Source organism: Lissotriton vulgaris, chromosome 9 (assembly GCF_964263255.1).
Source record: "Lissotriton vulgaris chromosome 9, aLisVul1.2, whole genome shotgun sequence".
NCBI classification, from domain to species: Eukaryota; Metazoa; Chordata; class Amphibia; order Caudata; family Salamandridae; genus Lissotriton; species Lissotriton vulgaris.
Window position 1 is genome coordinate 1032783215 of NC_141697.1, and position 12992 is coordinate 1032796206.

The 12992-nt window shown below is 41.6% G+C and overlaps 1 protein-coding gene across 5 annotated transcripts in view; it reads left to right on the forward strand.

The window, feature by feature from the left end:
* Positions 1-12992, forward strand: part of ATP2B2 (ATPase plasma membrane Ca2+ transporting 2) — a 1489679-nt gene that overhangs the window by 534848 nt on the left and 941839 nt on the right. For all 5 annotated transcript variants that reach the window (XM_086938944.1, XM_086938947.1, XM_086938945.1 and 2 more), the window contains exon 3: positions 3755-4234. In XM_086938944.1, the coding sequence (XP_086795070.1) occupies positions 4036-4234 (199 nt within the window). In that variant the 5' untranslated portion in view covers positions 3755-4035. The remainder of the gene's footprint in view (positions 1-3754; positions 4235-12992) is intronic.

A 12992-nucleotide genomic window follows, 5' to 3' on the forward strand; every position in this document is an offset into this window, starting at 1 on the left:
GCGAGGCGGCCCCTGGCAGGGATTTGGCGGCCTCCAGCTCTGTTCCACTTCCAAACACCCTGACCCCCCTCTTCACTGGCCTCCGCGCTCTGCCCCGCCCGGACCCCCTCTTCCGGGGCTCCTACCTACGCTCCCTGCCCAGGGCCGCCATGAGCCTAGAGCCGCCCCTGATTGGAAGTCCATTTTTTTAAACATGAGACATGAAAGAATGGCCAATGCCCTGAATATATAGCCATGTATTACCCACAATGTGTCAGTTTGTCATGCTCTTTATTTATATACACTATTTTATTACTAAATGTGAAGCGAGATTATCTTTATCTAAGGTTTTTTTGCACCTTACTAAAGTTCTTCAGTATGCTCTTAAAATATAAGGTTCATTGATAATGAAGAAAAGTTATAAGCCATGTATCTCAAAAGTTGGTAAAGTGGGAAAGCAGGGATTCCAGCCCAGGCTTCATGGTTGCACTTGTGCGGGTCAGACACTGTAAACCTACATCCTTCTCTCTTCCAGTAAGGTCAGTGCTCTGTGTTCAGTTATTCAATTATTGCTATTCCATTAGTGTTAGTATATGGATATCAATAAATACACTTTTCTCGCCATAAAGCAAACACACACTATATACACATGTATATTATGCATGTGTGCCATCATCACTTTGAAAGGTGTACCTTCCTGTTTAAAATTACACTAAAGGTCAAGTAGAGTGACCAAGCATTCATTCCTGAAATTATGGGGCACTTCGAAAGCTTCTCCTTAAAGAGCAGAAACCTAAGGAGCAAACTATGTGGGGTCTTAGGAACTTCTCTATTTTGTGCTGATTATTTAATAGCGGCCATTGAGGTGTTGAGCCTCTCCTAAAATCTTTCTAATTTTCAAAACAGCCTCGTCAGCATATAATATCATATCTTCCCATAGCCTGCTGGGTCTGTCTGGCTTGACAAACAGAATGATTTTAAGGGCAGGCTCCACACCTCAACGGTCATAATAAAATAATTAACTAAACAATCAGGCCATAGAGCCCCCCTCAGATTTTGCTCATCTTGTTAGAGCGCTTTGAGGAGGCTTTGATGATATGCGGGTAGCATGGCTTTAGAGAGACACGTTCTGTCTGCCAATGTTTAATTTTCAGTTTACACTTCAAAATCTGGGTGGTGTGGGTATTATTCACTGTGTACCCCACCCCACAATCTGTGGGAAATGTATTCCCCTGCCCCTCACACCCAGTGTCTACACCGCTCTACCCCTTTGAAGGCACAGTGAGCGAATGTAATGTTTCTCGATGCCAAGCAATGTCCTTGCCTTCCCTGTCCCTCACTCCCTTCCACCACTCTCCACTCTGCATCAGCCCCCACTCACATTTACCACCTGCTCAAAACTGGTGGTAATTGTAAGTGTTTCTTCCCATAGAAAAGGGAATGTCATGCTGCATCCTATTCAGTAAATCCGGGTCTATACAGCTATTCCTCATTGTGTGATATTTAATTGCAGTTGCATGATACTGGTGGGGTATTACTGCACAGTACTTGTGTTTACAGGTGTGAACTTACTGCCCCAGGAGTTCTTTGTAACTCCTAATTGAGTTTGATATATCATGCATACACTATACCTTTGTGGCGAAACACATATTTATGATTGCAACCTGTCAGTACCAGGGCACGAGTCCCAAAAAGAGAAGTGGGGGGGGGGGGGCTAAGTGATGTCACGACAGGAAGTGACGTCACGAAAGGTGCGCTCCGATCTCGTCCCAGAGAGGCCAAAGAGTGAAGTCCACCTGTTTGGCAGGGGGACGGCGTCCACCCGGTAAAATAAGTGGGGGGATCGTCCACCCGCGTGGCACCCCGACCCGAGCCCTGGTCAGGACCATATATTCTCAAATAATCTTTTTTAAAAAGGTGTTGTTATGGGGCTTAGCTTTCCAATTCACATTTCAGCATGCACTCCTGGGCTCATGTAGTGCACAATCTAGATCTGTGGGCTTGCACCCCACGCTGGTGGGTCCAGTGCACACTGGGAATTTGCACTGTATTACAAAAAAATGTGATGATGCAAGTTCAAGCACAGGCTTCATAACAGGGTTTAAAGATCAAATCCCATCTTTCAGTGCAGTGAATCAGGCCTGATGTCAAAGAGGGGGCAGTGATTCCATCTGCAGATGGTGCAATGTGTGCCCTCACCTGCGTGTGGATGATTCCTCTGTACTTCTCCCACAAGGTGCCCTCAGAGTGGGTGGTACACTAACTGTGTCACTTCTCACTCATCTCACAGCGATCTGTTTTTTCCTGTGCCCACATAGGTAGTACAGTTCAGATGCACTGGCAAATGTGTTCCCTCGTGTGCATGGGGCCAAGCTCCTATACCAACGAGGGCAAACCCCCTTGCAAATTGCATACATTCAAGATGTGCAACTGGTATTCCAGAAGTGAAGCTTTTTGTAATACATAGGGCTGGAACGCACAATGTCCAAAAACCCTCAGTGTGCCCATACGTTACCTGTGTAATACAGAAATAGATAGAAAAGTCAGGATTGCCAGGGAAAAGACATATTGCAGTAAACAAAGACATTAGACTGTCTTGCCTTCCTTTGAAAGAGCACATTGTACCACCATACTACTTTCTTTCAGAGAAGTGCTCCTTCTGTTTGGCTAATGTGATATCCTTGGCAGGTGCATCATTTGTGTATCCCTTCACCTGAACATACTCAGGGTGGAGCTGAAATCTGTAACCTCCTGGGAAGCCGACCTGCATGAATACTTCATCCAGGGATCACTTTTTGACTCATTCTTAATTCATGAAACAACACACTGAATGTTGTGCAATATTGGCAATTTTACCTTCTTATTTTTTTTACCAATTCACGAACAAATCCGCATACCATTCCCGGGCTTTTAATAAACAGGCGTTTTTTTATGAAGCAGAAATGACTTTTAGGGGGGGGGGGGGGGGGGAGGAGGCGGAAACAGGTAGATGCTTTGCACCAAAGCAGAGCCATAATTAGCCGCCGCGCGCAGGCTCCCAGGTCTGCCGCGCGCAGGCTCCCAGGTCTGCCGCGCCTCCATTTCCCGGTGGAACGTGGGTGTTTAACGGGAGCACGCTGGCAGCGGCTCTCATTACCCGGTGGCTGGGTGTTCGCGGCAGAGCTCGGGACGTTAACACCGTTTATTTATCTGGCTTCCCTTTCTCAGCTGACAAGGATGCCCGACTGACAGATCTGTCTGAACAACGTCAAAGAAAATGTCACCCTTTTTTTCTTGATTTCAGTCTTCTTTTTACCGAAGGAATAAAAATGCTTTCATAATGGATGAAGGCATAAGTAATAGGCTTCAATTAATTTTTATTACGTAGGAGTTGCCCGTTCCTTGTACTCTTGTCAGTTAAAAGATTGATACAGCAATGTGAACCAGGGAGCGCGCAAACCGGAGGCACATCCAGGCTGCTGGACTAATGGCTCCCTCATTAATATTCATGAGCCATCTCATTTAGCTGCTGCTCTTGGGACTTGATCAAAGTAGGCAACACGGCTATTGCTGGAAAAGAGCCTCGTGTGTGCACGCAGCAGGCGCTATCACAATCCATGGGATCAGCTGTGGCGATGAGCGCGCGCGGCGTCTTAAGGTGCAGCCACAATCTTTGTTTTCTGTCTCTGAGTTCTGCTATCAAAGGCTCTGTAGTCAGTGGATTAAAGGACATCTTGGTAAGGTCAGCGGGGGACGGCCATTGTAACCTTTCTTTCCTCTGTGTTTATTTCCAAAGGTCCAGCAGAAGCGAAGACCATGTAGATGTCCACATGCAGCATAATGGGAAGAGGTAATTGGGTTGGAGCTGGTCTACCGCCTTGAAAGAGCCCTTCCCTCAACGTGCCACCACACCGTGGACATCTTGGGCATCAAAGCTCCTCTGAGCTCATCTGAAGTCATCTGGGATCTTTTTCATTCCTTTGGCTGGAATTTGAGTTTGGATTTTGATCCCGACGTTCAAGCACTTTATTCGAAACATCCTTTCTTCGACTTATCAGAGCAATAACCAGAGCTGCAATGGGCGACATTACGAACAGTGATTTCTACGCAAAGAACCAAAGAAACGAGGCCAACCATGCCGGCGAGTTTGGGTGCTCACTGGATGAGCTCCGCTCGCTCATGGAGCTTCGGGGAATGGAGGGAGTGGTCAAAATCCAAGAGCACTTTGGCGACACAGAGGGGTTGTGCCGGCATTTGAAGACCTCCCCTACAGAAGGTAAGTGTTCTGTAAATATATGTTTCCATAGATTTACACAGTGTTACCAATCAAGGGACAAGTGAGGCCTGCACTGGGTTTTCCTTAATACAGATGCCATTTTTAACCATAATGCTTTGCAGACTACCAGTCTTCTGTTTTGTGTTTCAAGTCAGTATGATATTACTTTTTGTCATGTAAATTTGTTTTTATACTATTGGAAATTAGCTTGTTATGTTGTTGTATTTAAAATTGTCATGAGGATTTTGCTTCTAATGGTTATCGCTAATCGGTTCATCAAAATGTTTTTTAAATAGAATATTTAATGAAATAAATGCCAAAATGCAATATGAAGCATGGTTTATGAATTAACAGAAGATGGAAGACTGAGGGACACAGCAAGAGAGTGATGGTGAGGGGCGAGAGTGCTATAGCTGGTTTTAGTGAGAGATGGAGAGAAGTTATGGACTGGAACGATTTTCTAGTCTAATTCAACTTGTAGAACATTGGTAGAAGTGTTGAAAATTACATCTGCATATATTGTTGTTTGCCAGCAGTGCCTATTGTACTCTCTGTATAAGGTAGTGAAAGCATAGCCAGAGTTGATGTGAGCTCTGAAGACAGATAATAGCTCCACACACTTGTGTTTGACTTCGCTGTCTATCACTTGGTTAACAGTATCAAGTTTGTCAGTCCTTTTCTAACCCCTTATCATGAGCCAGTTCCTATAAACTGAATGAGTGCCCACAATTTTGCCCTGGTAACAAGCTGTTTTGGACCAATTTTGAGCTAATGGTTACACTAAACTGTCTGACAAAAGTGCAGCATTGCCAGCACCCGTGCAATGTAGGCAATTTGATGCATAAGTACTTTCTCTTGTATACACGTAAAATATTTTATTATTTTTTCTAGATTAATTTCCATTCTCCCTTCAGTGGACATGTTTCTCCTCATTTCCCTCGTCACATTTCTCTCTATAGCCATCTGTATTGTCACTTTTTTCCATATATACCAGGTCAACCTACCTCGACCACTTCTGGTTGCCAAATAACTATTAGAGTCAACTTCCTCATTCCGCAATGTGTGTAGTCTCCCTCCTCCACCCCATTCTAGCCTTATCACCAATCTCTCCCATTGTGCCTCTAGCTAGAATCAGGGCCAGTAATCCCTGGTCTCCTAAATCACTATTGGAGCCTTCTTCCCCTTTGACCCGTTGGATAATTTGCCTCATTCCTCTGCCCTTCCCCTGACTATTCCAGCTAACCCGAAGCAATAGCGACTCGAAGGAATCTAGAGGAAAGTTGATGTTGAGTTAACCGCTCCAATTAAATACCCATTTAAATTCTTTCAAAACATATCCATTTTGCTTCTATGGGACTATTTGTTTGCTATAGCTCTCCCTTATATGACCCATTTTTAAATTGAATTCCATAGTGAAATGGTATGCAGTGTGAATCTCTTGCTAAGGGTCAAGGCTTTTAACCCCCCCCCCCCCCCACACACACACACATTTCCATAGTTATTGAATGAGGTCTTGTTAAATAGAGAATTAAAATATGTGGTTATCGGTTGTGACCATCAGTTTATTGCAAGTTGTTTTCTTAATAAAAACTTCGCAGTTGAAATTTAGGGTTGTTGGGATGGCTGTTAATTGTTCAGCCACTGCATTCAAAAATGAGCTGAGAGAAATATTTTATTAGGTAGTGAATGATTACATTATTTCTAAACATCGTGTAGTCTATGGGCTTTACCTTAGAAAGTAACTCGATCACACCAAGCAACTGCAATAGATCTTGATATTGTATATTTTGAGAGAACGCTACTACAGACCAAAACAACACCTATAAGTAAATGTTGTTTAACCAGATAACTCTTAACAAAAAAGGTTTGCTGTTAAATGGATGTGCGTTTAAAATGAAGTAAGTCTTAATGTGAGTGAAATGTAAAGGGACGAAAAATGTTTGAAAAAACTTTTTTATTTTGTTTAGATGATGAGTAACATCTCTTTTCATTAGCTATATGATTGTTACAATTAGCACATAAATTGCACGATATCATACTCCTAGTTCATTTAATTTAAGAGGCTTTCACGTTAATACCAATGAAGAAATCCACAATTCAGTAACTGAATAATTAAAGCACTGACACATGAAAATATTCAGGCGGTGCAAGGATTTTTCTCAGGGTAGATATTACTGTCATTGAGAGAGGACTATCTGGCCAAGATTTTAGAACTTAATGTGAGGTTTATTTGACAAATGATTAGTCACTATTTCTAAGTATTGTAATTTGTGTTCCTCACATTGAAAGCGCACAAAATATTACAGCCCTAATTACGAAGTCGGGCGGACTTGAGTCCGATCAAATAAATTCCTATCAGCCAAAGAGATCATGTTATTGTATACATTTGGATTGACATGTGAATTTATCTAAATAGGCTTTTTTGCATGAGCCAAACCAGTTTTCAGTCTGCAAAAGTTGCTTCATCCACTAAAGGATTTACTCACACAAAGATTTCAAAGTAAGTTAATTAATTTACATGGGTGGGTTCAGGTGTTCCAAGGTGGAAATGCCTAAAACAGGGCTTGCACATACAAGCAAACACACTCAACAACAACAACAAATCTTTATTCTGATAAAAAATATATTCATAAAAGAGTCACACAGATAAAATAATACACACACCTTAATAAAACATTCCTATTTAAAAATATGTGACTAAAGTTCATGCAGAATGGGCTCAGGACATAGACAGATTAAATATACAAAACACAGCACATCAATTACTGTTAAGGGTATGACGTATTTTGCTACTCATTTTCATATCTTAAAACATCCAGGTATAGGAGCTTTTCCCTTCCTCGGATTGCATAAGAAACATAGACAGAAACTCTATAGTATAAGTTCACACTATCGAGGTTACAGATAAAATTAAAAGTAAAATAAAAAACACATCTATGATGTGGGTATTGGTATTCAAACTCCTTCGGCACCTTTCCACCCTGGGAATGTTGGAACAAACTTTTCTCAAGTACAGAAATTAATGCATTTCCAGTGAGGATTGGGTGGGGAACACTCAATGTTCAGCTTTCTCATTCTCCCTGTGAAGAAAATTATTAAAATGAAGATAGCAAGTGAATCCACACTTCCCAAGTTTACTCTGGAGAAAATATATACGTCTGATTGCTGAGTAGGTCTTAGAAATGTGTGACTGCCACAGGTTTCCATAATCATGCCCTAGCAAATATTGCATAACATCAATTTAGGAGAATAGCACAAAAATGTTGCTGATGAAAGATGATTAAAGGTTTTAAATACATTGCCTTGTCCAAAGGATTGCAGAAATGAGCTGATGAGTAAGGCTGGAAGGTGTCTGAATGTGAAAAACAGGGTGTCATAAATGTGGTTAGGCATCTGCTCTGAAACACAGTGACAAATATGACACAGCATTCATGCACAGCAGTATCACAAAAAAGGTTTTAGATTGTAGAGGCATCATTTATTGGCAAGGCCTTGGGACATTTCTGCTACATTTGAATTCTGGTGCTGATGTGCTTCGGCCAATAATGTGGATCGAAAGTTGTACCAGTGGTTAGTGAGATGAACGAAGAATGCACAACCTTTTTAAGCTCAATGCTCCCATCTGTTGAATAATATCTTCACTTTCCACATCACTGGAGAGGTCTCATCTAAAGTATTATCCTTGGGCTTGGTGACCACAAAAAGAAAAAGTTACAAACAGGTTCCAAGATGGTACGTGGTTGAATCTCTAAGTATTCAATTTGGGATTTATAGCAGGTGGACATTGAATGACTGGAGGAAATTGAAGCTTTATGAGGCGTGTGATAAAATACACCAAGAGGCAAACAAGATTAATCAGAAAACTTCTCTTTGAACTGCAGCCCATGGTGGGCGCGGGAGTGCCTGAATTGCAGAGAGTGAGAAGTATTTTTCACGAGTGAGAGTAGTGATTCCATGTGAAAGACTGTTTTCCAAGAACATGCATTAACTCAACTATATGTATAGTTTTGTGGAATAGGACATTGTAATAGCAGTGGGAAGACCTAATTAACACTGGAAGCAGGGTGGCAGTTTAGCCTATCTTTTTCCAAAGTAAGAAGGTCAGTTGACGCAGTCCATGGATTTGATATGCTTAAGGTCATAACAATTTCACTGTTAAGAATTTTTGGTATCTGCTTGTCTGAAGACCCATTTTCAAAGTTCCTTTAATCATCCATATAAGACTTGTATTAGTTATTTCTTTCATTCCTACATGATTTTAGATGGTCTGCCATAAATTGTGAAGCTTAGCATTGTAAATTCTAACATTCAGGCCACTTCCGTTCATGAATATTTAATACATTTTTGTATCAGGAAAGCATGCTTGCCAATCATACCCACTCAAGGGTTGAAAACAGTATCATCATGCACTGAAAACAGCAACCGTGGTCCTGTTTTGAAGGCATAAAATCAAATATTTCCAGGCACTGAAGTAATGGTCAAAGTGTGATGGGAAACAGCATTAACTACGCTGGCTAAGCCACACGTGCAGGTACCACGCAAGCGGAACACTGCTTGCTTTAATAACGCCTATGTCTGAAATACGCATGTGTGATTAAGGCATCCGTGGTCTAGTTCCAGAGACCAGATGGTAAGGGAAAGGAACAGAAGGATCAGAAGAGAAAAGATTGGGACATGGCTTGGTAAGTCGGCCTCGGGGGGTAGTGTTCAGGGGGGAGGGGTAGTTTTCAGGGGTTAGTTTTAGGGCTTAGGGCGGTGGGGGAAGGGGCAGTTTTCAGGGCTGGGGGCGATTTTAGTACTCAGAGCAGGGGGGCTAGGGTCGAGGTAGTTTTTTGGCCTGGGGGCCGTTTTAGGGCTCAGGGCGGGGGGCAGGGATCCGGGTCATTTTTTGGGATGGGGCTGTTTTAGGGCTTTGGGCTGCAGTCAGGGAATTTTTGGGACCTGGGGCGATTTTTGGGCTCAGGGTGGGAGACAGGGGTCAGGGTAGTTTTTTTTGGCCTGGGGCCCGTTTTAGGGCTTAGGGCAGGAGTTGAGGTAGTTGTTTTGAGTTGTGGGCTGCTTTAGGGCACAGGGCGGGGGGGAGGGGCAGAGGTCGGGCAGTTTACTGCGTTGGGGTGAATTGCAGGGCAAGGGGACAGTTTATATGGCTCAGGGCGGGGGTCTAGGTAGTGTTTAGGGTGTGGGGGATTGCAGTGCTGAGGGCTGGTGTTTAGGGTTAATGGCAGGGGGGCTGGGTTGTGATCTTTACCACGTATGGCTTTACCAAACGTGCGTGGTAACGGCAAGTTTGGTAAAGACGCCGTCATGGTTGAGACCAGCCCACATGGTTTAGGCATGCGTTGTTGAGGCATGCTTTGTTCTATCATACAACTGAGTCTGATGGCAGCATCATATTCCCTAAATGTTAACTGTCCTTATTCTCTCGGACCTCCTTGTGTGCTAGAAGTTAGAGAGCTCATGCTAAAGAAAATGGCTCAGTCTTTAAAATTAATCTAAGGGGTTGTCCCTAACCCTTTAAGCTGCCAAAAGTTCTTTGGACGATTGTTCATGCAGGAAACCTACATCAATTGAAATATTTGCTTAATCGAAATTGAGCATTATCAAGACACATGTTTAGTCATTATTTCCAAAATGTCAGAATGCTAATCACTTCTGCACAAAATACGTATCCCATGATGGAAATCGCATGATATTTTAATTTTAAACTTAACATCTCATACAATTTAAATACATCTTTTTTCAGAGACTCTCATTTTAAAAAGGCAAGATTAGCATGTTTGCCACTGAATAAAATATCACAATTTGTTACACCTAAGTTTAAAATGAAAGGTATTTAGACACTTTTAAAGTGAAGGATTTCTCTCTGAATCTATTTATTGGCATAGCTAATATAAGATAATCTTTAGTTAATGCCCATTGAAACCATATGGTCGATTTGTTCTGAAATGTTTCCATAGGTTTCCCTTCCTACACCATCACATGTTCTATAGCTGGCAGGCACTTAGAATATATGCGCTCTTCCATTTTATGTATAAAACATACATGCGCAGAAACACATAGTGCTAAAACATTTTGTACCTCTAGTACGTCTGTTACCTGAAGGGTTTCAAGTAATAAAATGAATCTGTATTGACTAGAAGAGGTGATATGCAGTGGCGTAGCTACCAGCACTGCTACCCAGGGAGGCCCCTAAACTTGCCGACTGGCTACAGGTAAGAGCTGGGGAGGGGGTGGCAACTGACAGCTGACTTGTTCTCGTGGTTGGGGGGCATGGTGGTAGCGGACAGACATACAACTCCCGCAAGCCACAAAAGCAGTGCGGAGCGGGGTGGACCCCCCAACCCCGTTATTCCTCTGGCGATACGTATACGTTTGAGTGGCGAGGCCAAGTACAAAAATAGTTATAAATTTACAAAAATTTGGATGTAACCAAAAGGTTGGGCCGTTTTAAGTAGACCTTATAATGGAGGACTAGTACCCTCCTTAGGCAATTGTTTCTATCTTGATTCTTTATGCTCTAAATCACAACGACAATTAGAGGCAGATGTCTTTCTTCTTAAAGCTGATCTTCCAAACGACTTGAATAAATCTGTTGGCATTCTGAGCCAGAGCTACGGCCAAAACTCTAGATTAGAATAATCCCATAAAAAGTAGAACACTCGCTTCTTTATAGTTACTAAAGCTTATATAGTTAGCCGAGCAATAGGTTTATTTTGCATGGAGAAGTAGCATTAGATATATAATGCGAAACATAGATTACCAAAAAGAGGAAATGCCAGGCACGCAAACACATAAATAAGAAAAAATTAAGGTGAAGTAGTTAATAAAACTAATTATATTGACGTTATCCCAAACTGATTTTAAGTAGTTCAGTCATGAAGCAGGATAATAAAAGTGAGGGAAATACAAGCATAGATGTCAAAAAGTGGCAAAAATATGAATGGTGAGGGTACGATTGTCTGAGCCATAGAACTTTGACTGGCACAAACTGTGGTGGTCTTTCCACTGAAATTGTTTGTTAGCTAGCAAAAGGATGAGTTTAAACATTGAAGCAAGCAGTCATACCCCAGAAGGTTTGTTACCATAAAAAAGTAAAGATGGCCATGCAGTGGAGAGTTTCTTAGCTGAACAAGCCATATTTAAAAGCAGGAAGTAATTTGGACCAAATCTAAAAGATGTGGAAGAGAACTTTCACCTAAAGTGGTTTAGATGAGAGGGCGTGAGCGAGTCCTGAAAATGGAAGTACTAAAAGGTACACAGTCAGGCCAAAATTCAGGGGAGCCTACGTGCTCATTTTGGTTTTCTGGATTAACCCCCCCAAAACCCAGAGATTGCTTCAGATCCAAAAACAACAAACACTTCCCCTGACACAGAAAAACTTTCTCCCTATGCTTTTGTGACATTTACACTTTTTTCCTTTCCTGTAGTGTAGTTCCTATATTCTGATAGGCTCTGCGCAATGGAATAATATACACTATAGTTTTGACATAGGACTGAGGTCAGTATTTCTCTATTGAGTACATTAAACGTAATTACTTGTGTGTGCCAGCTAACTCTGAGGTCACGAGAAACTTTCTCGAATTAACAAAAAGGGATTCATTTCTGACAACTGCATAAACATGACAACTTTGTTTCCCTTAGAGTCGGAACAATATCTTCAGAGTTGTGGAAACAATAGGTAACCGTTTCACTCAGTCAATCGTGCATGCTTCGTTTCTACAGACAAAGAATTAAACTCTGACATTTTGGTAGCGAGGGCGGCAGCTACATTGAATTGGGCATTCTCAACTCCACTACCACTTTATTTCATGAATACCCATTGTATGTTTTTCCAATGTTATGGAATTTGCATTTGTGAAGTCATTTGTTAGGCAGCCACACATTTGCAGTGATTTCACATTCTTCTGGGCCCTTTAGATTGAGGCACCCATTTTCCCTGCCCGTACCTTTGCACCATTCTCTTAAGTCAAGGCATGGCATTTCAGAGGACAAATTTTGTTTTAGTCACTGCTAAAGTGCTGTTCGAGGTTAAAGAAGAATGGATCCCCAAAACAGTGAATTGTTTTCCTCCACTAACAGTGTGAAGCATCTTATGGTAAGATCCATTTAAATTTGATATATCCAATTGATAGAGAGACTAGAGTACCATACCTTATTCTTTGACATGCCAGTTATATTTGTATCCTGTTCTATGAATGTGAATTCGGAGTTTTCCGCCTGTTGGCAATACCCCATACAATCAAATTATTAAAAAAAAAAATTCTGGTTGGTCCTTAAATGAACCGTTACACAGCAGTGCACAGTGTCTTCATCCAATTCAACAAACATTGAGAAAGCCAAATGTTATGTTTTTTTTTTACAGGAAAAAAACATTGTTCAGACACACATATGCAATGGTAGGTAACTGAAGTAGGAAAGTAGGCAACTGTGTAGAGAGAGTTCAGAACTAATAGCCTATTGATTTGATTTTACAAAGGGCATGATAGCTCATCTCAGCATTTTTAGAATCATTGAGTTGGTGTAATACTTACACTTGTTTGTTACAGCACTTAGAAGCTATATGCTTCTAGCAATAGAAAACGCAGGCCCTACAGCATCTCCATGGTACTATAAAGATGAAGTAGAACAGGTAGTATAGTTAGCAAATCACATACAATGCCAGAGTTTATACATTGACTAATTGCTAAAAATCTTGTAGTTTTAAAACCGTTTTTTAAAGGAAGGCATTACGGAAACCCTCTTGTTCCAAACAAAGAAG